The sequence below is a fragment of the Microcaecilia unicolor genome, chromosome 3 (genome assembly GCF_901765095.1).
Source record: "Microcaecilia unicolor chromosome 3, aMicUni1.1, whole genome shotgun sequence".
NCBI classification, from domain to species: Eukaryota; Metazoa; Chordata; class Amphibia; order Gymnophiona; family Siphonopidae; genus Microcaecilia; species Microcaecilia unicolor.
Genome location: NC_044033.1, coordinates 381,497,299 through 381,525,281, shown reverse-complemented (window position 1 = coordinate 381,525,281; position 27,983 = coordinate 381,497,299). Strand labels below are relative to the sequence as shown.

General features: G+C 43.2%; 2 protein-coding genes across 5 annotated transcripts in view; one reads left to right on the top strand and one right to left on the bottom strand.

The window, feature by feature from the left end:
- HADHB (hydroxyacyl-CoA dehydrogenase trifunctional multienzyme complex subunit beta) overlaps nucleotides 1-1,914 on the bottom strand; it is a 148,556-nt gene extending 146,642 nt beyond the window's left edge. Inside the window, exon 1 of one of the 4 annotated variants that reach the window (XM_030198642.1) lies at nucleotides 1,814-1,914. The gene's annotated coding sequence lies outside the window, so the exon portion shown is untranslated. Of the gene's footprint in view, nucleotides 1-1,715 lie in introns of all 4 variants that reach the window. The other 3 variants (XM_030198640.1, XM_030198641.1, XM_030198643.1) reach the window with 3 other exon arrangements.
- A 228-nt stretch (nucleotides 1,915-2,142) lies between these two features.
- The window catches only part of LOC115467008 (trifunctional enzyme subunit alpha, mitochondrial-like), a 93,636-nt gene continuing 67,795 nt past the window's right edge, over nucleotides 2,143-27,983 (top strand). The window contains exons 1-6 of the mRNA XM_030198639.1: nucleotides 2,143-2,256; nucleotides 22,399-22,440; nucleotides 22,540-22,610; nucleotides 22,799-22,932; nucleotides 25,676-25,814; nucleotides 26,454-26,573. Of these exons, the coding sequence (XP_030054499.1) occupies nucleotides 2,190-2,256; nucleotides 22,399-22,440; nucleotides 22,540-22,610; nucleotides 22,799-22,932; nucleotides 25,676-25,814; nucleotides 26,454-26,573 (573 nt within the window). The 5' untranslated portion in view covers nucleotides 2,143-2,189. The remainder of the gene's footprint in view (nucleotides 2,257-22,398; nucleotides 22,441-22,539; nucleotides 22,611-22,798; nucleotides 22,933-25,675; nucleotides 25,815-26,453; nucleotides 26,574-27,983) is intronic.

The window sequence follows — 27,983 nt, the reverse complement described above, 5'->3', positions numbered from 1 at the left end:
AATGGAGACTACAACAATAACTGGAACAAGGACTGTCTGAAGTACATGCGACATTCAAGAAAGGGCAAGAAGCCAGAGAGATCACAAATGTGAGATGAATCACTAAAGACAGAAGAACACTAAAAGGATATTTACCTATGTTACATTGACTATGGAAAGCCTTTGGGTTACATTAAGAAGCACAGGTATACCAGAACACCCAATAAATTGACAAAGGTTTATGACTACGAAGCGTACTTTACCTGTACCTGTTCAATTTGTATGCAGAATAAATTATCAGAGAAGCAGGAAGAAACCTGCTTCTCTATATGAAGAAACCTGAGGTGTGAAAAGTTGTAGAAAACTTTCAGTATGCTGACAATATACCAGTTACTGGCTGCAAGTAAGATGACCTTAAACAAATGTTTTATAATAACAAGGAACTGTCTCAAAATGGGCCTGCCCCATAATGTGACGATTAAAAAAAAATTCTAGCAATCTGTAAAATCAATAATTTCATCCTCGATGGAGTAACAATGGCAGACATGGATCAATAATTAACAATGAAACTACAAGTAGTCAAGAAATCCAATGGTGATATAGGCAGTTATGAAGGACCTAGAATAGATCTTTAAGTACAGACATTTATCCAAGATATATCTGCATACAAAGATTTGACTTGTCCAAGCTATGATATTTTCAATAACATCATCTGGACATGAAAGTTTAACTGCAAAGAAGTAAAACAGGAAGAAAACTGGTGTCTTAAGAATCCTGCTGTATACCAGGGATTACCTGAAGATAAAATCAATCAGTATTGGAGATGAAGTGGAGGCGTGGTCTAATGGTTAGTACAGCGGATTGCAGACCTGGGGAACTGGGTTCAATTCCCACTGCTGCCTGAGATCTTGGGGAACCAGGTTCAATTCCCTCTACAGCTCAGTGTGACCCTGGGCAAGTCACTTAACCCTCCACTGCCCCCCCCCCCCCCCCCCCCCCCGATACAACTGTAGTACAATGTACTACCTAGAGTATAAGCCCACTAGAGACAGGCCCACTACATGTAAAAGAAAAAAATATATAAACCACTTAGATATATAACTACTAAAATAAATGAATGAAATGAAACTTAAGGTTTCCTTGGAAAGTCAAAATAACACGATTTCGAAAAGATAGATCATTACACAAAAAACATCATGTTTTGCAAGGTTGAAGGTCAAGGCAAAGTGATAATCGCAATAACATCGACTATGGATACCCCATTGCCGTCCGACTGAAGACCGAGACAGCAATTCTATAAAATCACCAAAAACAATAAAAGTGGAACCTAAAGAAGTACTGTAAGTGAGAAGTCAGACTCATGTTGCAAATAAATGTAGTGATGCAAGAATGAGACAATTCAAACCTCACACACTTTGTTTTTCCAGCCATTTGGTATGCGACCCAGTTAGTTCATGTCAGGCTTAACCACCGTGTAAGGAAACATTCTATTGACTCGCCTCAGTCACGGGGATTTGACCTTTCACCTACTTTCTGTCTCAAGGGCCGCCACTGCGAGCAGCAGCATAGCCCAATATTAAAGAAGGCGAAAGGTGACGTATGGTCAGCCTGACCGTCCAACCAACTACTCCTCTACACCCCGCACCCACCCCCAATTAACAAACAGCCACAAATTGCTTTCTCTATCCTGGTTTTGTTACCAACAGCACATCTACTACATGAGCTTCAACACGAACCCCACAGTTCTCTCCACGCACGCCTCGCACAAAACTACAGTCTCACCACTGCGCACTGCCTTCACTCCAGCATCCAAAGAACTCCAACACTCACTAACCTCCACGGTGGGCGCACGCACTCCTCTACCACAGCGGCAGCGCCCCTAGTTCAAAGAAAGACCTCGTGCTTTCGCAAGGCTCAATCTGGGACTGACCCAAATCGCGCCTGATTCCATTTCAATGAAACGCTTGACTTCCTTTTCCCAATGACCAATAAAGAGTGCCGATAGTAAAGGAGAACAACAAGTAATTTTAAAAAATCGCAATGCCAAATGATATAATAAACAGAGGGAAACCGCAATTTTCGTATTTGACCAGGAGCCATTTTCGGCCACCCTTGCGGCCACGCTAAGAAAAGACCAGGAAGGAAGGGTGACCAGGAGAGCGAGGACTCGGAGTGGGGACCCACCCACCTCCTATTTGACCTACAGCAACATGGCGGGTTTACGGGCGCTAGGGGTTCTCTGTCGCTTCACGGCCAACAAATATGCTCGATTTTCAGGTAACTGCCGTCTGAGAAAGAAGAGTGGTGGGTTTTTTCTATCATGTAACCCTAGCTTGGAGTTTTTCTATTCGTGCGGGGACAAACTGTAGTGCTACTTCTCCGCTCTCGTGATTGCTTACTGAGGGGTAGGGGTGGTGGTGGTGGTGGTAGTGGTAGTAGTAGTAGGGAGCTTTGGTTCGCACGCCACGGTGGAAAATAAACTCGTGCCCGGCTTTGGCGTTCTCCTGCTAACTGTCTGTCTGTGTTCTTACCGCACGTGCGTGCTCAGGCTTCCGCTGACAGTCAGAGGAATGGCAGCATGAACTTTATAGTGGTCAGACGAGTGCCGGTTCTGTTAGTTATTTATTTGTTGCTTTGGATTAAAATCCTTTTCTTTTCTTTTTTTTTTTTACTTGACCCGTGTCCCCCCGAAAGCTTACTAATTAATTTTATCAGGACATTTTTCAACTCTGTTCTCTTTTATGGAGCCTTTTGAAGAAGACTACAGTAAACTGGGCTGTTAAGTCACCGGTGAAGAAAAACACAAAGTCCTGATTTGTTAAAGCACCCCATAGACGCAGAGATTTTCTTTGTCTAAAAATGTTCTAGGAAGAGTCAGAAGTTTGCATACAACAAGGGGACAATTATTTATTTAAATGTCGTGCAGGGTGTCGAGTACTAATTCTGTAATAGCATTTGGTCGCCAACATTTAATTGCTATCATTTGTGCCATTAAAAGGCATAAATGTTAGTGTGTAAATGTTTAGTGCATAACGTATAAAGATAGGTGTTCAAGTGTGGGTCTCTGGCTGTACCATAATTATACACTGCCCATACCCACATGTATGCACCACCTGCAACTGTGTTAGTTTGGAGAATACTGTTTAGCGCCTAATGAGCACTTGAATGAATTCTACATTCATGTGGGTAAGTGATAGTATTCTATAATAATGTGTAAGTGATGCTTACGTGTAGGCACTGGTGATGATAGAATTGGGGGGTGGTAATGCAGTAGCTTAACATGAGGATTAGCATGTGTAAACTGGTAAACAAATGAGGCCGAGACTTTAGTGAGGAGACCCCACCTCGAGTATTGTGTTCAGTTTTGGAGACTGTATCTTGTTAAAGATATAAGAAGGCTTGAACAGTCCAAAAATCACACAACTACTTTCAATATCAACTATACAAATATGCAAATAAAACTGTTAGCCCGCTTGGCTCATCCCCGTCGGGGTCCTTTTAAGATTGCTGCTTTGTATTTTTTCACTGGGGTGTTGGAAAATAAGGATACTCAAATTAATCACATGACTACTGTGCCCAACTGTTCTTGTCCCCTGATCCTCCTCCGTTGGAAAGTTATATGTATCTTTCCGGTTTGGATCTGCCAAGGTTGGATCTGGACAGTTTGTCTATGCTAAATGCACATTTTGCGGTGGAGGAGGTATCTTGGGCTGTACAACAGAGACCTCTCGGTAAGGCTCCCAGACATGATGGCTTTAGAGGGGAATTCTATAAGATGTTGAGGGAGGCAGTTGTACCCTTGTTGACTTCTATTTTCAATACAATAGTGGGAGAGGGGCAGATGCCTGAATCCTTGCGGTTAGCCCAGATAGTTGTTTTGGCAAAACTGGGTCAAGATCCACAGAAACCGGAATCATATAGACCCATCTCGTTGCTCAATTATGAAGCCAAATTATTTGCAAAGGTTTTGGTGAACCGTCTGTCTTGCATACTTCCTTATCTGATAGAGGAGTCGCAAGTGGGTTTTATGCAAGGCCGTGATATTACTAAGAATGTGAGAAGGATTCTTACTACTCAAGTTTGCAGCTGGTCAGGATGTTCCCTCAGTGCTGATCAGTTTCGATGCTGAAAAGACATTTGACAGGGTGGTGTGGGACTTTTTATTTGGGGTATTGGATGCTTATGGAATGCGTGGGTTTTTTCAGGCTGTGATTTGGGCTTTGTATTTTCTTCCTCAAGCTCAAATATGGGTGAATGGGCAACTTTTATTTTTTTATTTTAGTTACATTTGTACCCCGCGCTTTCCCACTCATGGCAGGCTCAATGCGGCAGGCAATGGAGGGTTAAGTGACTTGCCCAGAGTTACAAGGAGCTGCCTGTGCTGGGAATCAAACTCAGTTCCTCAGTTCCCCAAGGCCAAAGTCCATCACCCTAGCCACTAGGCCACTCCTCCACTCTTCCTCCCCCTTTTCAATATACCGTGTCACCAGGCATGGCTGCCTGCTCTCACCACTCTTGTTTGTCCTTACTTTAAACCCCTTCCTCCGTAACGTTCAGAGGAATCCAGTTATACAAGGCTTTCAGTTAGGTATAGACACCTTTAAAATAGCATTTGCTGATGATTTGTTGGCCCATGTGATTAATCCCCAAGTATCAATAGGGGCTCTGTTAGAATGCATGATTGAATTTGGGGATGTCTCGGTCTTTAAATTGAAATCTTGACAAATCAGAGGTGCTGCAAAGAGGAGGGGCTGAATGTGTAGCTTGGAGGGGACAATATCAGTTGAAGCAGGCCGGTGACTCCTTTTGTTATTTGGGGGTGTTGACTATGGAGTCTTCGAGACTATATCAATTGAATGTTAACGCTTCATTTCAAGAAATGGAGTCGTTTAGCTTTATTTATTTATTACATTTGTACCCCACGCTTTCCCACACAATGCAGGTTCAATGCGGCTTGCATAGTAATTCGAAATACAAAGTCTTATAGTGAGAGAAATTTCAAACAGTAATGAAACATGATAAAGTTGAAGCTTGATAATGTATGATTAGGATAAGGGAGGGTAGACAGGATAGGATAGTATAGGTTGGGGGAAATGCGGTAAGGAGGAATATAGTAAAGGAGAGATGGAGAGGAGAAGGTTGGGATGAGTAGTGGGTGAATGGGGAGGTGGGGTAAGTAAAACCAATGATGAGGTCGGTATCATAGAACAGAGTTGGGAGTGGAGGTTGATCAGATTAGGTTGGGACATTAGAGTAGGCTTGCTATCTTTAATGTGTAGGATAAATCTCTTTGAAATGATTATTTTTCCTCACTGGCTCTCTGCTTTACAAGTTTTACCATTGCGCCTTTTGTGGAAAGATCTCCAGCTGCTAAATAGGATGTGTAAGAACTTTTTGTGTGTGTGTGTGGGGGGGGGGGGGGGGGGGGGGGGGAGGTGAAAGAAATCAAAAATGCGCCTAGAATACCTTTGATTCCTGGCCACAAGGAGGTTTAGGTTTTCCTTGCCTTAAGTGTTATAATCAGGCTTGCCTTCTTTGGCACCTTAGGGATTGGTTGTTTGGTATTGAGCAGTTTATTCCTACGCGCTAGGAAAAGGCGTTGTTTACACCTTGGCATTTGAACTTTCTTTTGCATGCCCAGACAACAAGTTTGCCTCACCGTTGTCGTGGGAGTGTACTGCTGCAGCAACTAAGAGGCATTTGGTGGGCTCTTTTGAGTTGCTGGAATCAGAACCCGACCGTTAGCGATTTATTGCCATGTAGAGGTAATGCTGACTGTGTCCCAGGGCTGGAGTCCGGACAGTTTAAGAGATGGTTGGCCATAGCTATAGTATTGATCAAGCATTTTCTCAGTGAGGAAGATGTATTTTATTCTTTCAGGATTTGCAGCAGAGGCTCTCTCTAATTCACAGATTATTTCACTTATTGGCAGCTGCATCACTATTGTATTAGTTTAGATTGTGGGGCTGTGCATACGAGGTTAGGTCAGAAACGTTGAGATTTTTTACAAGGAGATGTTGTTGGTCAGGTTTCTGTCTCAGGTATAGACAGAGCTTTGGTCTCTTTGCTTCCTCCCCGTGATTAAAACTATTCCAAAGCAGGTTGGAAGTACTGAACTTAAGAGAGTCAATACTCTCCTTCACAAGGCATATATAGCACAATATCAGGCTGCTAGAGCGGGTTGGGTGCCTGTTGGTCAATGTCCTAAATGTCAGCGGGGGGGACTATACCTTTTTTCATGCTTTTTGGAGATGTAGTGACATTCAAGCATTTTGGAGGTCTCTGCATCGATACTTAGTGTCTCTTCTTGGTCAGAGTGTAGTCCTTTCTTGGACGAGAGTCTTGCTGAATAAATGGGAGGTATATGGGGTCTTGGATTAAAATTTGCGCTTACTACTTTATAAAGCTTTTGCATTGGGGAAGAAGTGCATTCTTAAGTATTGGATGCAGGAGGAGCCTCCCTCTTTTTGGTACTGGAAAAACAGACTGCATGCCTACATGCTATGGGAGGCCAGAGCTGCTAGGAATTTCCCAAGAGGAGGCAGAGCTTTTCTGTCTGTATGGAGCTGTTATTTGCAAACCGGAGAAACTGCATGCCTTCATGTTAGAGCTGTTAGGAATTTCCCAAGAGGAGGCAGAGTTTTCTGTCTGTATGGAACTGTTATTTGCAAACTATCACCTACAAAGTACATACTGGGACAGACCAAAGGTCCATCAAGCCCAGCATTCTGTTTCCAACAGTGGCCAATCCAGGTCACAAATACCTGGCAAGATCCCAAAAAGTACAAAACATTTTATACTGCTTATCCCAGAAATAGTGGATTTTCCCCAAGTCCAATTTAATAATGGTCTATGGACTTTTCCTTTAGGAAGCCGTCCAAACCTTTTTAAAACTCTGCTAAGCTAACCACCTTTACCACATTTTCTGGCAACGAATTCCAGAGTTAAATTACACATTGAGTGAAGAAAGGTTTTCTCCGATTCGGTTTAAATTTACTACTTTGTAGCTTCATCGCATGCTCCCTAGTCCTAGTATTTTTTGGAAAGCGTAAACAGATGCTTCATGTGAACCCGTTCCACTCATTATTTTATAACCTCTACTAGGATAAAAGGCCCGTTTCAGAAAGCAATGAAACGGGCGCTAGCAAGGTTTTCCTCGGAGTGTGTGTGTTTTACAGAGTGTGTGTGAGAAGTGAGTGTGTGATAGAGAGTGAATGTGTGAGTGTGTGTGACAGAGAGAGTGAGACTGGGTGCAAGAGTGTGTGTGTGAGAATGAGAGTGTGTGCCAGGGGCTCCCTTCCCCTCCCTCCCAATTCCAGGGTTCCCCCCCTCCCTCCCAGTTCCAGGGTCCTCACCCCCCTCCCTCCCAGTTGCAGGGTTTGGGGTCCCAGTTCCTGGGTTTTCCCTCCCAGTTCAAGGGTTTTCACCCCCCTCCCTCCCAGTTGCAGGGTTTGGGGTTCCAGGGTCCTCACTCCCCCCTCCCTCCCTCCCAGTTGCAGGTTCCTCCCTCCCTCCCAGTTCCAGGGTTTTCCCAGCCACCCCCCGCCCCTCCCTCCCTCCCTCCCTCTAGCAGCCTGCAGTGTGTTAGTGCCGGTTCCTGCAGCGCCATTGCCAGGTGTCTGCCAGTGCAGTGGCCCGCGAAAATGCAGCAGGCGGGCGAGATCCTCTGAGAGAAAACAAAACGATGACGTGTGGTCTGAACCTTGCTCCTGAAATGTTTGGAGGGGGGCACGTGGCGGCATTGCAGAGATCCACTGAGAGAAAACAAAACGGTGACGTGTGGTCCGAACCTTGCTCCTGAAATGTTTGGTGGGGACGTGCGGCGGCATTGCGGAGCGAACGAAGTCCTCTTTTTTTTTTTTTTTTTTTTTTCATTACCCGCCTTCGACGTCATGACGTTTGACACGAGGGCGGGGCGGCACAGCGATGCGATTGGGTGAGTGTCAGTGCTCCGCCCTCAACGTCATCACATTGTGATGTGAAGGCGGGGCAGACACGCATGGGGAAAAATTGATCTACACAACTTCATTAGAATGTTGGAGGTGCGTTTTATATAGAGAGATCATATCTCCCCTCAGCTGTCTTTTCTCCAAGCTGAAGAGCCCCACCCGCTTTATCCTTTCCTCGTAGGGAAGTCGTCCCATCCCCTTTATTATTTTTGTCACCTTTCTCTGCATTCCACTATATCTTTTTTGAGATGCGACGACCAGAATTGAACACAATATTCGAGGTGCAGTCGCACCATGGAGCGATACAAAGGCATTATAACGTCCTCATTTTGTTTTCCATTCTTTTCCTAATAATACCTAACATTCTATTTGCTTTCTTAGCTGCTGCAGCACACTGAGCAGAAGGTTTCAACGTATCATCAACTACGACACCTAGATCCCTTTCTTGGTCGGTGACTCCTAACGTGGAACCTTGCATGACGTAGCTATAATTCAGGTTCCTCTTTCCCACATGCATCACTTTGCACTTGCTCACATTAAACATCTGCCATTTAGTCTTCCAAGGTCCTCTTATAATTTTTCACAATCCTCCTGCGATTTAATGACTTTCAATAACTTTGTGTAGTCAGCAAATTTAATTACTTCACTAGTTACTCCCATCTGTAGGTCAATTATAAATATGTTAAAAATCAGCGGTCCCAGCACAGACCCCTGGGGAACCCCACTAACTACCCTTTTCCTTTGAGAATACTAACCATTTAACCCTACTCTCTGTTTTCTATCTTTTAAACAGTTTTTAATCCACAGTAGGACATTACCTCCTATTCCATAATTCTCCAATTTCCTCAAGTCTTTCATGAGGTACTTTATCAAATGCCTTTTGAAATTCCAGATAGATATCGACTGGCTCACCGTTGTCCACATGTTTGTTCATCCTGATATAAATTATTGACCTTTGAAGCTGCTCCTCTATTTTTTTTTTTTCCACCATTCTTCTCATTTTATCATAGTTCCCTTTTTTTTTTTTTTTAAAGTTAAACGCTAATGTATTGGATTTCCTGTGTATACTTTCTTCAAAGCTAATATTATGATCACTGTTATCAAGCGGCCTAGTACCATTACCTCCCACACCATGCGCTCCACTAAGGACTAGGTGTAGAATTTTTCCTTCTCTCGTCGGCTCCTGTACCAGCTGCTCCATAAAGCAGTCCTTGATTTCGTCATGGAGCGCTTTATTAAATAGGTTTCAGAATGTTTCCTAATTTGGTTCTGGTCTATAAGGGACTGAGTTGGGGTTCTCTGCTTGGGTAGGGGAGGGTAGATTAGGAACAATGAATGTTACTCTTTCAAAGATGGCCTCTGGTCATAAGAGTCCAGATGCTGAGTCATCTCAGTGTTTAAGTTATGGGTTAAGGTAGGGTGGGAGGAGGGGGTGATCTTGAATATAACTATTACATTTAGACGGAAATTAGGGTGGTGTGAGGTTTTTCAGAAAACTTAAAAAAGGGATCATGCGTTACTCAAGTTTTTTTGCAGTATACCTGTAGATACACTATGGAAGAAGTTCTCAGTTATTGATTGGACTTTGTATAAACTATTTCATAAATTTATTTTTTTTATTTATTTAGATTTTGCTCACACCTTTTTCAGTAGTAGCTCAAGGTGAGTCACATTCAGGTACACTGGATATTTCTCTGTCCCAGGAGGGCTCACAATCTAAGTTTGTACCTGAGGCAATGGAGGGTTAAGTGACTTGCCCAAGATCACATGGAGCAGTAGTGGGATTTGAACCTGCCACCTCTGGATTGCAAGACCGGTGCTCGAACCACTAGGCCACTCTTCCACTCCGTATTGTAGAATACGCTTAGCACCTGGATTGGCACCTAACTTTTTAGACGTGAGGATTTACACCAAGTAAACCCTGGTGTAAATCGTATAACAGCATGCACAGATTCTAGGGATACCCTTTTCACAGATCCCGGTGACTAAAAATGAGTGTGTAAATTCTAATTAATGCCAGTTACTGCCAATAATTAGCACCCAATTATCTGCACTAATTGGCTTAAGTTAAATTGCACACACAAATCTGAGCACCATATATAGGATTTGGTGTTAGTGTGCACTAATTCCATTAGTGCGCGTTAAGTTTTAGTAAAAGGGCTCCTTTAGTTTTTATGCCTTTCTCCTATTGCTACAAACTCAGAATGTGAAAACAGCCTAATTTAAATTTGGCCTTGGAAAAATGGCTGTAAAGCTTGCAGGGGAAACCTTGATATCTTTTAAGACAGTGGCTGAAGAGATCTCTGAAACTGCTTGTTCTCTCTATCTTACCCCTAACCTCAAGCTCTTCAGCATCAGCTGCTGATTGGTTTCTGAGCTACCAGAAGTGTTTAAAGAAGGTAATAAGTTTTCATGAGACTTGTGATCATTAGAGAATAGAGCATTGATGGCGAACCTTTCAGAGACCGAGTGCCCAAACAGCAACCCAAAATCTAATTATTTATCGCAAAGTGCCGACAGGGCAATTTAACCTGAATAACAGGTGCCGGTACTCATTATGGGCGGGATCACCACATATGATGCCACCCCTATGATAGCCACACCCCTTACACCAGCCATGGTGCATATAAACAGACATCATTGAAAATATTATGCTAGTATAGGAGAAAAAAAATAACATTTTTTTTCATTATAAATCATTTCTGTAAGCTGTTACAGCTCCAGTATACCCAGTGCAAAATAAGACAGCAGATGTAAATTCTCAAATTGGACATATTCATAAGTACATAAGTAGTGCCATACTGGGAAAGACCAAAGGTCCATCTAGCCCAGCATCCTGTCACCGACAGTGGCCAATCCAGGTCAAGGGCACCTGGCACGCTCCCCAAACGTAAAAACATTCCAGACAAGTTATACCTAAAAATGCGGAATTTTTCCAAGTCCATTTAATAGCGGTCTATGGACTTGTCCTTTAGGAATCTATCTAACCCCTTTTTAAACTCCGTCAAGCTAACCGCCCGTACCACGTTCTCCGGCAACGAATTCCAGAGTCTAATTACACGTTGGGTGAAGAAAAATTTTCTCCGATTCGTTTTAAATTTACCACACTGTAGCTTCAACTCATGCCCTCTAGTCCTAGTATTTTTGGATAGCGTGAACAGTCGCTTCACATCCACCCGATCCATTCCACTCATTATTTTATACACTTCTATCATATCTCCCCTCAGCCGTCTCTTCTCCAAGCTGAAAAGCCCTAGCCTTCTCAGCCTCTCTTCATAGGAAAGTCGTCCCATCCCCACTATCATTTTCGTCGCCCTTCGCTGTACCTTTTCCAATTCTACTATATCTTTTTTGAGATACAGAGACCAGTACTGAACACAATACTCCAGGTGCGGTCGCACCATGGAGCGATACAACGGCATTATAACATCCGCACACCTGGACTCCATACCCTTCCTAATAACACCCAACATTCTATTCGCTTTCCTAGCCGCAGCAGCACACTGAGCAGAAGGTTTCAGCGTATCATCGACGACAACACCCAGATCCCTTTCTTGATCCGTAACTCCTAACGCGGAACCTTGCAAGACGTAGCTATAATTCGGGTTCCTCTTACCCACATGCATCACTTTGCACTTGTCAACATTGAACTTCATCTGCCACTTGCACGCCCATTCTCCCAGTCTCGCAAGGTCCTCCTGTAATCGTTCACATTCCTCCTGTGACTTGACGACCCTGAATAATTTTGTGTCATCGGCGAATTTAATTACCTCACTAGTTATTCCCATCTCTAGGTCATTTATAAATACATTAAAAAGCAACGGACCCAGCACAGACCCCTGCGGGACCCCACTAACTACCCTCCTCCACTGATAATACTGGCCACGCAATCCTACTCTCTGCTTCCTATCTTTCAACCAGTTCTTAATCCATAATAATACCCTACCTCCGATTCCATGACTCTGCAATTTCTTCAGGAGTCTTTCGTGCGGCACTTTGTCAAACGCCTTCTGAAAATCCAGATATACAATATCAACCGGCCCCCCATTGTCCACATGTTTGCTTACCCCCTCAAAAAAATGCATTAGATTGGTGAGGCAAGACTTCCCTTCACTAAATCCGTGCTGACTTTGTCTCATCAGTCCATGTTTTTGTATATGCTCTGCAATTTTATTCTTAATAATAGCCTCCACCATCTTGCCCGGCACCGACGTCAGACTCACCGGTCTATAATTTCCCGGATCTCCTCTGGAACCCTTCTTAAAAATCGGAGTAACATTGGCTACCCTCCAGTCTTCCGGTACTAAAATGAAAATAAAATGATTTTTTTTCTACCTTTGTTGTATGGTGATTTTGTTTTTCTATCCATATTGGTCCTAGTCTCTGATTCACCAACTCTTTTTAACTTAATGATGACACCATTAGCCAAATCGCTCTCCAACCAAGGACTCAACCCTTACATCTATGCAGACGATGTCATGATATACATCACATTCAAACAAGATATAACTGAAATCACAAATGAAATCACACACAGCCTCCAGATAATGAACTCATGGGCAGACGCATTCCAACTAAAACTATACGCAGAAAAATCACAATGTCTCATCTTATCCTCACAATACAATACAAAGAAAACAAATACCATAAATACCCCAGACTACAACCTCCTGATCTCAGATAGTTTGAAAATTCTGGGAGTCACAATTGACCGAAATCTCACATTCGAAGACCATGCGAAAAACACAGCAAAGAAAATGTTCTTCTCAATGTGGAAACTTAAAAGGATCAAACCTTTCTTCCCAAGAGAAGTATTCTGGAACCTAGTACAATCAATGGTGCTAAGCCATCTAGATTACTGCAATGCCATCTATGCCGGATGCAAAGAACAAATCATTAAGAAGCTTCAAACTGCTCAAAATACAGCAGCTAGACTCATATTTGGGAAAGCGAAATATGAAAGCGCCAAACCCTAATAGAAAAACTACACTGGCTCCCACTAAAAGAACACATTGCGTTCAAAGTTTGTACCCTGGTCCATAAAATTGTTCACGGAGAAGCCCTGACCTACATGTCAGACCTTATAGATTTGCCTACTAGGAACGCAAAAAGATCAGCACGTACATTCCTCAATCTCCACTACCCTAGCTGCAAAGGGCTAAAATATAAATCCACATATGCGACCAGCTTCTCATACATTTGTACCCAGCTATGGAACGCACTACCGAAGGCCATAAAAACAACGCAAGACATAACCATCTTCTGAAGGCTACTGAAAACAGATCTGTTCAAGAAGGCATACCATAAACAACCATCCTAAATACTAATAATAAGACTATACATGACCCAGACACAACCGAAATCTTCTCACTTGTCTGATTAACCTCTTTACTATTAGTGAACAAACAATATCACTTCTATCCTAATGTCGAACACGGTCTCTCCATAGTCGATGACCTAATGTATGTTATATTTCCAATCATCACTCAAGAACCTCTTCACTATGTACGTATGCACATGGTGTATATATATATATATATATATACACACCATGAACTGTTTCATGTATGATATGTTTCATCGATGTTACCATATATGTATGCACCTTAACGCAACTCCATTTGTAATTCTGTTACCCGGAAATGGCAACTGCCATGACGGCAAATGTAAGCCACATTGAGCCTGCAAATTGGTGGGAAAATGTGGGATACAAATGCTACAAATAAATAAATAAATTCTGCTGCTCTCTATCTGTTCTCTTAACTCCGTTTCCAGGGCTTCCCTCGCACCAGGGCCCCCCCTCCGAAACTGAAAAGTGATACCTGGTCGAGGTTAAGATGGCAGCGGCAGTGAAAAGCGCTGGCTTGGCGCGCCTTCAGCCTTCCCTTCTGTCTCTCAAGCGCTGGTCCCGCCCTTGCGGAAACAGCAAATGAGGGCAGGACCAGCGCTTGAGAGACAGAAGGGAAGGCTGAAGGCGCGCCGAGCCATCGCTTTTCGCTGCCGCCGCCGTCTTAACCCCGACCAATTATGACTTTTAAATTTCGGAGGGGGCCCTGGTGCTCGGGTGGTCTGGTGCTGTGGGAGGGCTAATGCAGGTATGACTTTTATTCGGAGGGGGCTGGAACTGGCAGAGGCGACGGCGTGCATGCCAACAGAGAGGGCTCTACGTGCCCTCTCTGGCACGCGTGCCATAGGTTCGCCATCACTGGAATAGAGTGATACTAAATCAGGTAATATTTTTGGCTAATTTTGTTGAGCTGATAATATATTTTGCTGTTACTCGTAGATAAAATATTTCAAATGGAATTGTAAACATTCTCCTTGATGTAATTTGCTACATATTGAAATCTTATAGGCACAACAGCTGAACTCCCTGTACTTTTTTTTTTTTTTTTTTTCTAAAACTGTCTGATGAGTTGGTGCTGCCAGATATCTTTGATTCACTCCTTGTGATTATCTGCAAGTGATAATAGAACTTGTCAGTAAACAGAAAATTGTTCTCTTTAAACTTATTGAATTCTATTCTTGTAAGCCTCAGCTAAAGAATTCAGTTTTGGCCTTTGACATCTAGCTGCCTTTTTTAAATTTAAATGCAGCAAATGTTTTCTGATTGCCAGAGGCTTTGGGTGGTGGTTTTTTTTTTTTTTTTGTTAGTGTGATGAAATATGGGATAAAGGTCATTTGTTTCCATTATCTTTGTGGTTCAGGAACTGAGGTGGAAAATGTGGGACAAAGGTCATAGAGCTCTGTCAGTCCTGCTGGCAGCTGTGCTACAGGACTAAGGTGACACAGCACGTCAAACTATGAGCAATTGTTTGACATTTTTTATCCATGAGGGTACATTTCTGTGTTAAAACATTTCTAATCTTGAATGCTATGCTTTTTAACACAGTCCTCGGGGCATACCCAGCCACTTGGGATTTCAGGCTATCCACAGTGCATATGCATATGAGAGATTTGCATGCACAGGCCACTTGGTATGCAAATCTCTTATGCGTATTTGTTGTGAATATTATGAAAACCTGATTGGCTGGCTGTGTCTCAAGGACTGGGTTGAGAACCATTATTCTAATGCCTTATGTAGCATTTGTCCGGAAAAATGGCCTTAACACCAGATGCTGAAGACTTCCAGTGACATTACTAGTATAAAGAGTAGTGCAGCTTGGAAATTGTCAGTACATAAGAATAACCATAACTGGGTCAGACCAATGGTCCATCTAGCCTAGTATCCTGTTTACAACTGGCCGATCCAGGTCATAAGTACCTGGCAGAAACCTAAATAGTAGCAAGATTTCATGGTACCAATCCCAGGGCAAGCAGTGGCTTCCTCATAGTAATATAGTAGATGACGGCAGAAAAAGACCTGCATGGTCCATCCAGTCTGCCCAAGAAATGTGCCACTTTTTTGTGTATACCTTACCTTGATTTGTACCTGTCTTTTTCAGGACACTGACCGTACAAGTCTGCCCAGCACTATCCCTGCCTCCCAACCACCAGCCCCGCCTCCCACTACTGGCTCTGCTATCCAATCTCGGCTAAGCTCCTGAGGATCCATTCCTTCTGAACAGGATTCCTTTATGTTTATCTCGTATCTGTCTCAATAGCATACTGTGGGCTTTTCCTCCATGAACCTGTCCAAACCTTTTTTTTAACTCAGATATGTGTCATGCTCCTTCTCATCAGTACTTCCATCGCCTGCCCCGCTCCCTGCTCGCGCCATTCCGCACCTAAGTGGGAGGGAGCGTCGGAAGTTGGCCCGTGTGGCGGGGCCGATGGTCTTGCGGCCTCGGGCCATGTCTGCGACCGGGGGCGCGGATCCACGAGGGCGTCCTGGTCCTTGTGTGGAGGCGCCGGCCATTTTGGGCAGCACCGGCGCCTTGGTAACCTTTTCTTCGGGTGCGGGAGCACGGGAGGTCTGGCTCCACCTCTGGCTGCTGGGATTGGGCACCCGCACTGCGGCTCCACCCATCTCTCGCTGCCAGCCAATCCGATAATACAGATAATATCTCGCTGTCAGCCAAGATATTATCTGGAGTGGAGGAGTGGCCTAGTGGTTAGGGTGGTGGACTTTGGTCCTGGGGAACTGAGGAACTGAGTTCAATTCCCACTTCAGGCACAGGCAGCTCCTTGTGACTCTGGGCAAGTCACTTAACCCTCCATTGCCCCATGTAAGCCGCATTGAGCCTGCCATGAGTGGGAAAGCGCGGGGTACAAATGTAACAAAAATAAAATAAATAATCCACCCTGTTAAAATGTCCATGAGTACAAAATACAATCCATTCTGTATGCCCTAATGGGGAAGAAATATGCCCTAAGAAGATGATTTTTTTTCATCTGTGGATGAATAATAAGTCATCAACATTCTTAAGATTCAGTCTAGCTCTCGTGTCTTCCACAGTCCTTCCTGCAATAGAAAATATCTTTTTAGAAGATGTGCTGGTAGCAGGAATGTACAGGATTCCCCATGCAAATTTTGCCAGTTGTGGCCAGCATTTTTGCTTATTTTTTTTTTTCAAAAAAATGAAAACCTCATTGCTTGCATCACTCGAACATAAATAACTGTCCAATTCATTAACAGCCTCCAAAGTAGAGAATGACACGGGGACAAAGTTTGTCCCCATCCCCAAGGCCGCTGTTCCCTCAGGCTCTGTCCCCTTCTCCGCAGTTATTGTGGGTCCCCATCCCTGTGTCATTCTATAGTGTAGAGCTTCCCCCGTCAAGCTCAGCCTCTCAGAGGGAGGGGGGTGGCTGGGAGTTTCAGGGGCATAACATGCTGGTGTGCCCTGCAGTCCTGTTATAATCATTGACTCTTGCCCACCCTCCTACCATACCTAAAGCTATCCAACACGCTAGTATTTTTTTAACACTTATGTCTCATGTGTTTTTTATTTTTGTAATTTTTATATAGCGTGCTGTAAGTCAATGATTATAACGATAGCAGCAATGAAGAAGTTTGACAACAGCTGCTACTAGATTTTGACCTTGCCTAAAAAAAAACTCCACCATACAGATTCTCCCATTGTACTCTACTATTGCTCTTTGGTGCTGTTATTGGATTTATAAAGTAGAGTTTTGGCTGCGGTGTTTGGCAGTATCCTAGAAATAAGCAGTGGATTTTCCCCAAGTCCATTTTAATAATGGTCTATGGACTTTTCTTTTAGGAAGCCATCCAAACCTTTTTTTAAACCCTGCTAAGCTGCTTTTACTACATTCTCTGGCAATGAATTCCAGTAATTACATGCTGAGTGAAGAAAAACTTTCTCCAATTTGTGTTAAATTTACTACTTTGTAGCTTCATTGGGTGCCCCCTAGTCCTAGTATTTCTGGAAAGAGTAAACAATCAATTCACTTCTACCCATTCCACTCCACTATTTATTTTATAGACTTTTATCATATCTCCCCTTGGCCGTCTTTTCTCCAAGCTGAAGAGCCATGGCCACTTTAGCCTTTCCTCATAGGGAAGTCGTTCCCATCCCCTTTATCATTCCACAGCCCTTCTCTATACCTTTTCTAATTCCACTCTATCTTTTTTTGAGATGTGATGGCCAGAATTGAACACAATAGTCAAGATGCAGTCACACGGTGGAGCGATACAAAGGTATTATAATGCCCTCCTTTCTGTTTTCCTTTCCTTTCCTAATAATACCTAACATTCTGTTTGCTTTCTTAGCCACCGCCGCACACTGAACAGAGGGTTTCAACATATCAACGATGACCCCTAGATCCCTTTCCTGGTTGGTGATTCCTAATGTGGAACCTTGCATTACATGCATCACTTTGCACTTGCTCACATTAAATGTAATCTGCCATTTAGATTCCTAATCTCGTAAGGTCCTCTTGCAATTTTTCACAATTCTCCTGCGATTTAACAACTTTGAATAACTTTTTGTATCAGCAAATTTAATTACCTCACTAGTTATTTTCATCCTGTAGATCATATATAAATATGTTAAAAAGTAGCGGTCCCAGCACAGACCCCTGGGGAATCCCACTATCTACCCTGTTCCATTGAGAATACTGACCATTTAACCCTACTCTCATTTTTCTATCTTTTAAACAGTTTTTAATCCACAGTAGGACACTACCTCCTATTCCATAACTCTCCAATTTCCTCAAGTCTTCCATGAGGTACTTTATCAAATGCCTTTTGAAATTCCAGATAGATATCGACTGGCTCACCGTTATCCACATGTTTGTTCATCCTTCAAAGAAATGTAATAGATTGGTGAGGCAACATTTCTCTTCACTAAATCCATGTTGGCTTTGTCTCATTAATCCATGCTTTTGAATATGCTCTGTAATTTAGTTATTTATAATAGACTCTACCATTTTGCCTGCACCGAAGTTGGGCTCTCAGTCTATAATTTCCCAGATATCCTCTGGAACCCTTTTTAAAAATCAGTATTCAAGTCTTCAAGTCTTTGCTTAAAGCCCACCTCTTCAATGCTGCGTTCGGCACCTAACCCTTACCGTTCAGTGAATCCAGACTGCCCCTATCGGACCAACCGTTCACTTGTCTATTAGATTGTAAGCTCTTTGAGCAGGGACTGTCTCTCTTTGTTATATTGTACAGCGCTGCGTAACCCTAGTTGCGCTCTAGAAATGTTAAGTAGTAGTAGTAGTAGTATTACATTGACCACCCTCCAGTCTTCTGGTACCTTGCTTGATTTTAAAGATAAATTACATATTAGTCACAATAGTTCTGCAAGTTCATTTTTCAATTCTATCAGTACTCTGCGATGAGTACAATCCGGTCCAGGAAATTTGCTACTCTTCAATTTGTCAAATTGCGCCATTATGTCCTCCAGGTTTATAGAGATTTCATTCAGTTTCTCTGACTCGTTAGCTCTAAATACCATTTTTGGCACCGGTATCTCTCCCAGATTTTCCTTGGTGAAGACCGAAGCAAATCTCTCCGCTATGACTTTGTCTTCCCTGAGCGCCCCTTTTACCCCTTGGTCATCTAGCAGTCCAACCGATTCTTTTGCAGGCTTCTTGCTTTTAATATATGTAAAAGAATTTTTACTATGTGTTGTTTTTTTTCTTCAATGCAATCTTTTTTTCAAAGTCCCTCTTTCCCTTCCTTATCAGCACTTTGCATTTGACTTGACATTCCTTATGCTGTTTATTATTTTCAGTTGGTTCCTTCTTTCAATTTCTGAAGGATTTTCTTTTAGCTCTAATAGCTTCCTTCACCTCACTTTTTAAACATGCTGGCTGTCATTTGTTCTTCCTTCCTCCTTTTTTTAATATACTGAGCAAGGTTGCGAGGTGGGCGGTTTTACTGCCCAATTGGGCGGGTTTTCGCCAGCAGCGGCGGGAAAATTCCGCGGGATGCGGTTTTTTGGGCAGTTTTCCCGTCACCGCTGTGTGAGTTCGGCGGTTTTTTCCGGGGCTTCTATTGGTCCAATTCGGTCCAATAGAAGCTTTTCCGGGGCTTCTATTGGTCCAATTTGGTCCAATAGAAGCTTTTCCGGGGCTTCTATTGGTCCAAATTGGACCAATAGAAGCTTTTCAGGGGCGGGGCTGACATCAGGGATGACGTGGGAGGCGGGGTTAGGTGATGTGGGGGCGTGGTTAGTGACGCAGGGCGGGGTTCGGTGACGCGGAAGACGGGGATTGGCTACGGGCAGTTTTTGGGCGGGTGTACGGCTGTTTCAGGCTGGGAAAATTTTTCCCAACTGGCAACCCTGATCAGGGTTGCCAGATGGGCGGTTTTCCGCAACCCGCTGCGGGAAACTTTTGCCCGCGGCGGGTTGCGGTTTTTTGGGCTGGTTTTGGTTTTTTTGGGCGGGTTTTCGGCCGGCGGGGGGTGGGGCTAATGGTGACAGAGGCGGGGTATGACGTTTTGGGTGGGGTTTGCCGATGTATTGGGCGGGGTTGATGACGGTGGGGGCGGGGCTGATGGCGGGGGCGGGGTGATGGCAGAAGGGGTGGGGCTGATGACGGCGGGGGTGATGATGGAAGGGGCGGGGTTGGTGACGGTGGGGGTGATGACGGAAGGGGCGGGGGTGATGACGTCGGGGGGTGGGGTGTGTGCGGTTTTTGGGGCGGGTTTTGGGTCTGAATTTTTTTTTTTTTATATGGCAACCCTGACCCTGATACTGAGGGCCAGATGCACTAAAGTTAATGAGCCAGCAATGTGGGTTTTAAACTGGTTCTAGCCAGTTCAGCGAGCAAAGTAAACTGTAACATGCACAAAAGGGTTCTCTCAGCCATTTTCCTGTCACAGTAGCAGCTAACTAAAACGGAATGCAGATGAGCAAATTAGGATTATAATGTGTATAATTCCTATTTTAATGAGATGCACTACCGTTTTCCGATCCCCTTTACTGTGGAAAACCTAACATGAGGTCTGCACCTCTCCTTGGGGCTGCTGTGAGGGAATAGTAAGGGAAAAAAAAAATTCTTGCAGAGCTGTATAGTGAGCTCCAAAAACGTCTAGGATGACAATCTGGAAGAAGAATGGCAGGGATGTCCTTCACTCACAAAACAAAAAAGGATGTCCCTGACAAGCATTTGGAGGTTTGCACTTAAAAGAGTTGTACATTAAGCACAGCTCTGAGCACATGCTGAGTCAAACTGAGAAAACATCAGAGGGGAGAGGGGGAGGAAGAAGAGCTGTGGGTTGCCTCTCACCAAGCTTCTGAGTTTTAAGGCGGGGGCTCCCATTAAGCCCTAATTTCTATAGCAGAGTATTTTTCCCATTGATGAGTCCATCAAGAGAAATGTTTCCAGCCTTGCTTCTTGGCTTGAGTTTAGGCTCAGAGAGCTTTTGCCTCAGGACAAGTTACAGGAGGTTTTCCCTCTACAGAAGGTACCTGTCATTCTTCCCCATTCTAAACTTCCTATAGTGTATTTTTAGGACGACAATCTGGGAAAAAAAAAAAGTGCTCGTCAGGGACGTCCTTCTAAAGTGCCTAACGTGGATGTCCTTCCTCAAAACCAAAAAAGGACGTCCCTGATGAGCATTTGGACGTTTGCAGCTTTCAGTGAAGGGCTACTGCTCTGCCTTCTCTCATCACTCACGGGAAGCACCTCTTGTTGCAAGAAAATAAATATGGAAATCGCAGCAGCAAGGAAAACAGCATTATCAACTGTGCACTCTTGGCTATCCCGAGCCCCCCCCCCCCCCCCAATGGCCTCTCAGTCAATCACAGCGCATTTAGCTGACACCAGTGACCAAGTCGAGGGTGTGGCCAGCAATGTGAATAATCAGTGAATTGGTTAATACCCAGATCCTATAGGAAAGTAAGTAAGAAACTCTAGAAAGCTTCATTGTCTACACAAATGTTAAAATCTCCAAAGATCAGAAGGTGGGGGAACCTAACTGAGGTGTAGCTAGAATGCAGAGAATGACTAAATTTCACCTTACCTGCTAATTTCCTTTCCTTTAATCTATCCAAGCCAGTCTGGGATCCACCATGGAAGACTGTGGCCTGGGGGACTCCCTGGGCTATCTACTTTATGTGCACATAGTTATGGATATAGAAACACATCCAGTCTGCCTAACCATGTTAACTATGGTTCCTTCCTCTCCCTTAGAGATCCTATATACTTGTCCCAAGCTTGAATTCAGATAGTCATCTGTTTTAATTTTATGCTGTAGTTGCACATGGGGCTTTAGGATGATTCACATCACCTTACACACTGCTTTAGGAGTGGCATAGTGAAGACTTCCAGTTGATGTCACTGGAAGTCCTTCCTTAGCTCTCTACGTCCATCTGCTGGTAGGAAAGGGAGCACAATCCCACTTGTTCAGACTGTTATGGTAGGACTAAAAGAGAGGAAATTAACAGGTATGACTAAATTTCACCTTGAATACGCATTTATTGCTTAACTGTTAAACTCTGGTTTTAGTCTAATGGCTGCACCACCAACTTTTGTAATCACAAAAGGGAGAAACTATTTAACACGTCAGCACAGTAAATCTGAGGGTGTGACGTTGCAGGAAAAGTGACTTTGGAACAGGTTATTTCGTTACAGCACAGTACTTCTGTTTTCCATTCCCAGCGCTGGAAGACATGTTTTCAGAATTATTTATTTGTTACATTTGTACCCCACATTTACCCACCCATTTGCAGGCTCAATGTGGCTTACATAGTACCGTCAAAGGCGTTCGCCAAGTTGGTTAATAACAAATATAATACAAATACAAGGTTATATAGTGATCGAGTGAGGTAGTTGTGAAGGGTCGAAAGGAATGAAGTTTGTATGTTGTCCAATACGATCATTGGTCATGCTGTGTTGCTTGGTGTAGGGGTTTACGTTGGATTGTTGGGGTAGGCCTTTTTGAAGAGGTTGGTTTTTAGTGATTTCCCGAAGTTCAGGTGGTCATGGATTGTTTTCACAGTTTTTGGGAGTCCATTCCCTAGTTGTGCGCTTATGTTCATCCATGAATGTAAGGAACTTTGATAGCACAATTTGCATGAAAAGGAGCCGTATTTGATTTTTATTTTTTTCCCCCTAGGTTATACCTGCCGAAATGCCTCCCTGTTCTCTTCCCTACTGTGTAAGTGTATGAATCACACACTGTTTGAATATCTGTCTTGTGTTTTTATAAATACGGTGAAAAGTTTATTTTTAACTAAAAGGTCGTTTGTTGTTTTAGCTAGAAGCCATGTCAACTACGAGGTCAAAGGGGATGTAGCAGTTGTTCGTTTTAACACACCAAATTCGAAGGTATTCGTGCTTTTTCAGACCCAATATCTTTCCATTGTCTTCTGGCTCCTTTTGCTGTTCTATGAATTACTGCTGAATTACAGAACTGACCCATGTTCTCTATCCTTTGTTTGTCTCCATTCAAATTGTCTTCTACCCCATTTACATTTTTAATTTTACTTCATCTGGCATTTTGCTTTCTTCTTCAGGTGAACACACTATCCGTACAAGTGCAGTCAGAGTTCAGTCAGATAATGAATGAAATCTGGGCTAATGATGCTGTCAGAAGTATTGTCCTTATCTCTTCCAAGCCCGGTTGCTTTATTGCTGGAGCCGACATCAAGTAAGTGAAGGGTAGATGAGTAAAATAGGGTCAGGAGTTGGCCTCTGCAGGCTTTATCGCCTAGTTTGTTTACTTCATCCTAACTTGGGAAATGAGACCCTTTTGTCTGGAACTTGGATGGATTGCAATAAAGTTTTCTGTTTAGTAATGAAGTTTGTTTTTGCTTTATGATCATGCTGCTAGCATTCTATGTATTTGTGCAGAGCATATTCCCTGTTTCTAACAAACTAACCACCTGTTTGTTTTCCTGCTAGACCAGTCCTGACCAAAGGGTTGTGTCCCTGAACCAGCAGATGGAAGGCAGAGGATAGCAGTGATATCAGTGGAATATTCATAAGGAGTGTTGTAGCCTAGAACACATCAGTATTTCTGTGCCTCCTGATTATGATGCAACAGGAATGGAAGTTTGACTTGACTCTCTATGCTAGTCTATGGGCTACAGTGCTGTGATAGTCCATTGTCAGTTCTTCCAGAAATCTGTCCACAAACCTCTTCCTGGTTGTCTGGAGTGGTGTTGCCTTCTGTGGCCCTGAGTGTAGCCTGTGGGTTGCCCTTAAGTGTTGGAGTCTGGCAGCAGCCCCCTCCCTCTTGTTGGTGGGGTGAGTCTTCTTGAGTCATATTTTTCTTTTTCACGCTGACCCCCCCCCCCCCCCCTTTGGGATCTCACGGATATATTTAAAGAGGGTTGTGTTTTTTATTTTCTCCTCCCTGTTAGCTGAATTAGGAGCCAGGCTGAAAAGAGGGACAGAGTGGCTCAGGAGATCCTGGGTACGTAAGGGAGCCTCAAAGAATCAGGGTAGCTTGGGTTCACTGTGGACAGGAGGTGTGGGCACAGCAGGAGCTGGCTTGTTAGGAACTAGCCTCAGTACTGTTGCACCCCCTATGCAAATGTGTGGCTCCAGTGAGCAGTAGGAGGCATTGGGGTGGTCAGCCCATTGGAGTTCTGTCTGAAGTATGCTGCAAGGGATTCATTTTCAATGGGAAAGGCAGCCATTTTCTGTCAGATCATGTGGCTCCTGTGTGGGTTCCCTTGGGCAAGGCTTCTACGTTGCCTTCAGCAGAGTGTCTGGTTTTGTCTCTGCATGGGCCTGGGGAACCAGAAGTGGCCCCTGGGAGCACTCAACCGTATTCTGGGCCTCAATTCTTTTGTGGGCCTTCAGGAATCCCCAGGGAAGCATTAAACTCCTTTCAAGCCCAAGATGGGGCAGAAAGATCTGCCTTTCTTGAGCATGACAAATAAATTGAGGGTGGCTGGGGCCCTGCTCTTTAAAGAGGATTAACCTCACCACCCTAAAAGGGTTCTTTCCAGTTTCCCTCTTGAGAGGAGGACTGCAGGACACCATAGACTTACTCCAGGGCAGACCAATACTGAACCACCTTGAGAACCCACTGGTCTGAGATTATCAGGGCCCATACATCTTAGAAATGGCAGAGCCTGCTACCCACTTGAACCTCCAAGAGCCCAACTGATCCTCGCTGTGGTCCTTTCATTCCTACTAGGGGAGGGCAAGATCCTAAAATTCTCCCACCCTTAAAGCCTCAAACTTTCTTCTCTGCTACCAGAACTTTAATTATATTTTATAAACTACTTAGATATTAGATAAGCAGTATACCAAGAAATTTAAAACAAAACCCAACAAAAACAAATCTTGAACATGAAAGGGTTCTCCCTTCTCTAATATCAAGGTTGCAGAGATGCCTGGGGACTACTTACCCAGATAGTGCAATCCCCAGTCTTTGGAATGAGACCTGCTTCCTGAGGACCATGCCGACACGCGAGGGCAATCCTTCAGGAGCTACTTGGGTTTGGCTTGTCAGAGGACCTTCAAAAGTTTTCCCAAATCCCCTCCAAACAGCAGGCAGACCCAGAAGAGCAGCCTGCTCAGACACACTTGGGAGGCCAAATTAGCTGTCCATGTTCATATTTGCTTACTAAAAGATTGATAGCTATCAGAGTTCCCTGGATGGATCCCAGAGTTCTAGTTGTGTTGGGCTACTTGTTTCTTGTTCTTCATTTATTTTTGAGCTTTGGTATAAGCTTACTGAAGTGTTCCAGGCTGCACTACTCCTTATAGCTGTAGTGTCACTGGAATAGTCAGATGTCTCTGCCTTCCATTTGCTGGTATGGAGATGCATACCCATTGGTCGAGACTGGTCTAACAGGACTTGAGGAAAGAAAATTAACAGGTAATAATTTCTCCATACCAACAGACTGCTTTTGGATTGTATAGTGGTAACATGGATGTCCTTCTTGATTTTTTTTTTTTTTTTTTTGTGTGCATATTTTTGCATTTATGTAACTGTTACAATTTACTGGTCATTGCCAGCATGTAAGGGTGAGAAACGATCTTTTAAGACATTGAATGAACACTAAAGTGGAGTGGAGGAGTAGCCTAGTGGTTAGTGCAGTGGACTTGGGGAACTAGATTTATTTCCCACTGCAGCTGTTTGTGACTCTGGGCAAGTCACTTAACCCTCCATTGCCCCATACAAGTATATAGCTGTATATACTATGTAAATCTCTTTGAATGTACTTGCAAAAACCATAGAAAGGCGATATATTAAGTCCCATTCCCTAAAGAACTAGGTTTTGGGGGGTGAAGAAGCTGCTGCCATGCCCTGGAATTACTAGTCTGTAATGGAGGCTGGTTTATAAAAAGTTTAGTGAATCCTTCAGTTAGACAATTGGCTAATTATTGTGCCAAAGTGATGTATCTAACTTCCTGAATTGTTTTCTCTGCAGCATGATTGAAGACTGCAAGACTTCCCAGGAAGTTACTAAGATCTCTCAGGAAGGGCAACAGATGTTTGAGAAGCTTGAAAAATCTCCCAAGCCTATTGTAGCTGCTATCAATGGCTCCTGCCTTGGAGGAGGCCTTGAGGTAGAGTGGGAGCTGATAGTGTGCACCATGCTGGGAAAGGAATATGTTGACATATTTGCTTCTTTTAATATCTGTCTTCCAGTATCATTCTACCACTACAAGTATTTAATTCAGCAGAAATTCCACATGGCCAGCCAGAAAAGTCATCTTTAGGATTATTATGACCAGCCATGGTAGCATAGTGAATATTGTCTATACATACTCTGTGTTGGGTCTGACACCCTTTGCATCAATGCAGTTGCACATTATAAGAGCTCCCTTCCATTAAGATCTACTACGCATTGAAGCCAGATAAGAATGAGGACATTGAAATTATCAAAAAGAATCTTAGAGAAAATAATTTCTTGCTAAGATCATGTTATTTGTATAGCCTAAACAAAACTCTGGTTTTCCTAGAGCTGTGTTTGTTTTGAGATGGGATCTGATATTATCTGCTTCTGTTGTATTTAATGAAAGGATGAGTGATTCTCTTTAATATTCTTTGTTAATCATGCAGGATCTAGCCTTTCTCACTGACTTAGAAAAAATATTTTAAAGAAGTTTACATTTTCTAGCTTTTAAAATACTGAATGTATAGCTATTCAACGTGTGGTGTGTTGTTTTTTTAAAAACATGGTCCAATTTAATATTGTTCTGTAGGTTGCCATTGCTTGTCAGTACAGAGTAGCAACGAAAGATAAAAAGACAGTGTTGGGTTCTCCTGAAGTCATGCTGGGACTATTGCCAGGGGCGGGAGGAACCCAAAGGATACCAAAGATGGTAAGTTGTGAGCATGTGTACTATCCTCAAGCAGATGACCTCTCCAGGAGGGTAAGTTGTGCAAATGTATGGTTCTTATGTAAAATTTGTTTTGAGTTTTTAGGCAAACAATAACACACAGATGTGATGGAATAATTAACCTGTGTCTGGTAGTGTAGGGCACAACCAAGTACTTTTATCTGCCCAAGAAGTATTTGATTTTTTGAGGTTTACTGAATTAACACAAGCTGGAGTATACAACTATTCTTCAAAAATTCTCTAGAGAGTCCTCTTCCAAGAAAAAAGGTCCCACTTTTATGTGGCCAGGCTTTCATATTTAAGCAGCTTACACTGTTCATTAGTTTAATTTCTCGACTCCGACTCCTATTTTAATACTATCCAACTTGGACTCCTATGTATAGTAAATCTAACAAAATTTTGATTAATTACAGAAACATAAGATAGTTCTTTATATACAAGATTAGGATAAGTAGACTTCAAAACATATTTATTTGAAGCTTGAACAAAAAATATATAAGTATAAAATGATAAATTTACCATATATTGTAAGTTGTTATTTTGAAGCTGAAGTCAGGCTCAGTGTGTGTATATATACTTGTATATAAAAAAGATTTCACGTCTGCATATCCACCCAAAGTTGCTTCCGACTCGACTCCACAGCCCTGATTGGTGGTTTTCAATAGCTTGTGTAGCCTATTGATATATAGAGGGAAACCACTAAGTGTGAAGGAATGAAGACACCACTACAAAAGCCACAGAAAGAAACAGAAGAGTTACAGTATCTGATGACACTTAAACACAAACCAAGGAGACATGAAGTCCAAAATGGTAGAAAGTTTGTGATAAGAACACCTCACAGTGCTGTGTTTTGGCATTGCCACCTCATCACGAGTCTGAGAAACTGTAGCCTCAAATTTGTCTAGAAACAGAGAAGGAGCCTAAATGATGATTTATGTATGGAGTAAAAAGAGGCTCCTTCAGTGAGTTGCCTTTAAAAACAACTGTGCTGTAAAACGAAGAATCTTCTCTGCAAATAGCTATTTTCCAACCTTTTCAAACCCATAAGAACATAAGAATAGCCATACTGGGTCAGACCCATGGTCTATCTAGTCCAGTATCCTGTTTCCAACATTGGCCAATCCAGGTCATAAGTACCTGGCAGAAACCCAAATAGTAGCAAGATTCCATGCTACCAATCCCAGGGCAAGCAGTGGCTTCCCCATGTTTGTCTCACTAGCAGACTATGGACCTTTCCTCCAGGTACTTGTCCAAATATTTTTTTTAAACCCAGATAAACTAACCGCTGTTATGTCCTCCGTTACTATACCTTCAGTGGAGCAGGCAGAGCAAGCACGATGCAAACTTTAATTGTCAAAAGGAGAACAAGGAAGCATTGATGTTCCCACCAGT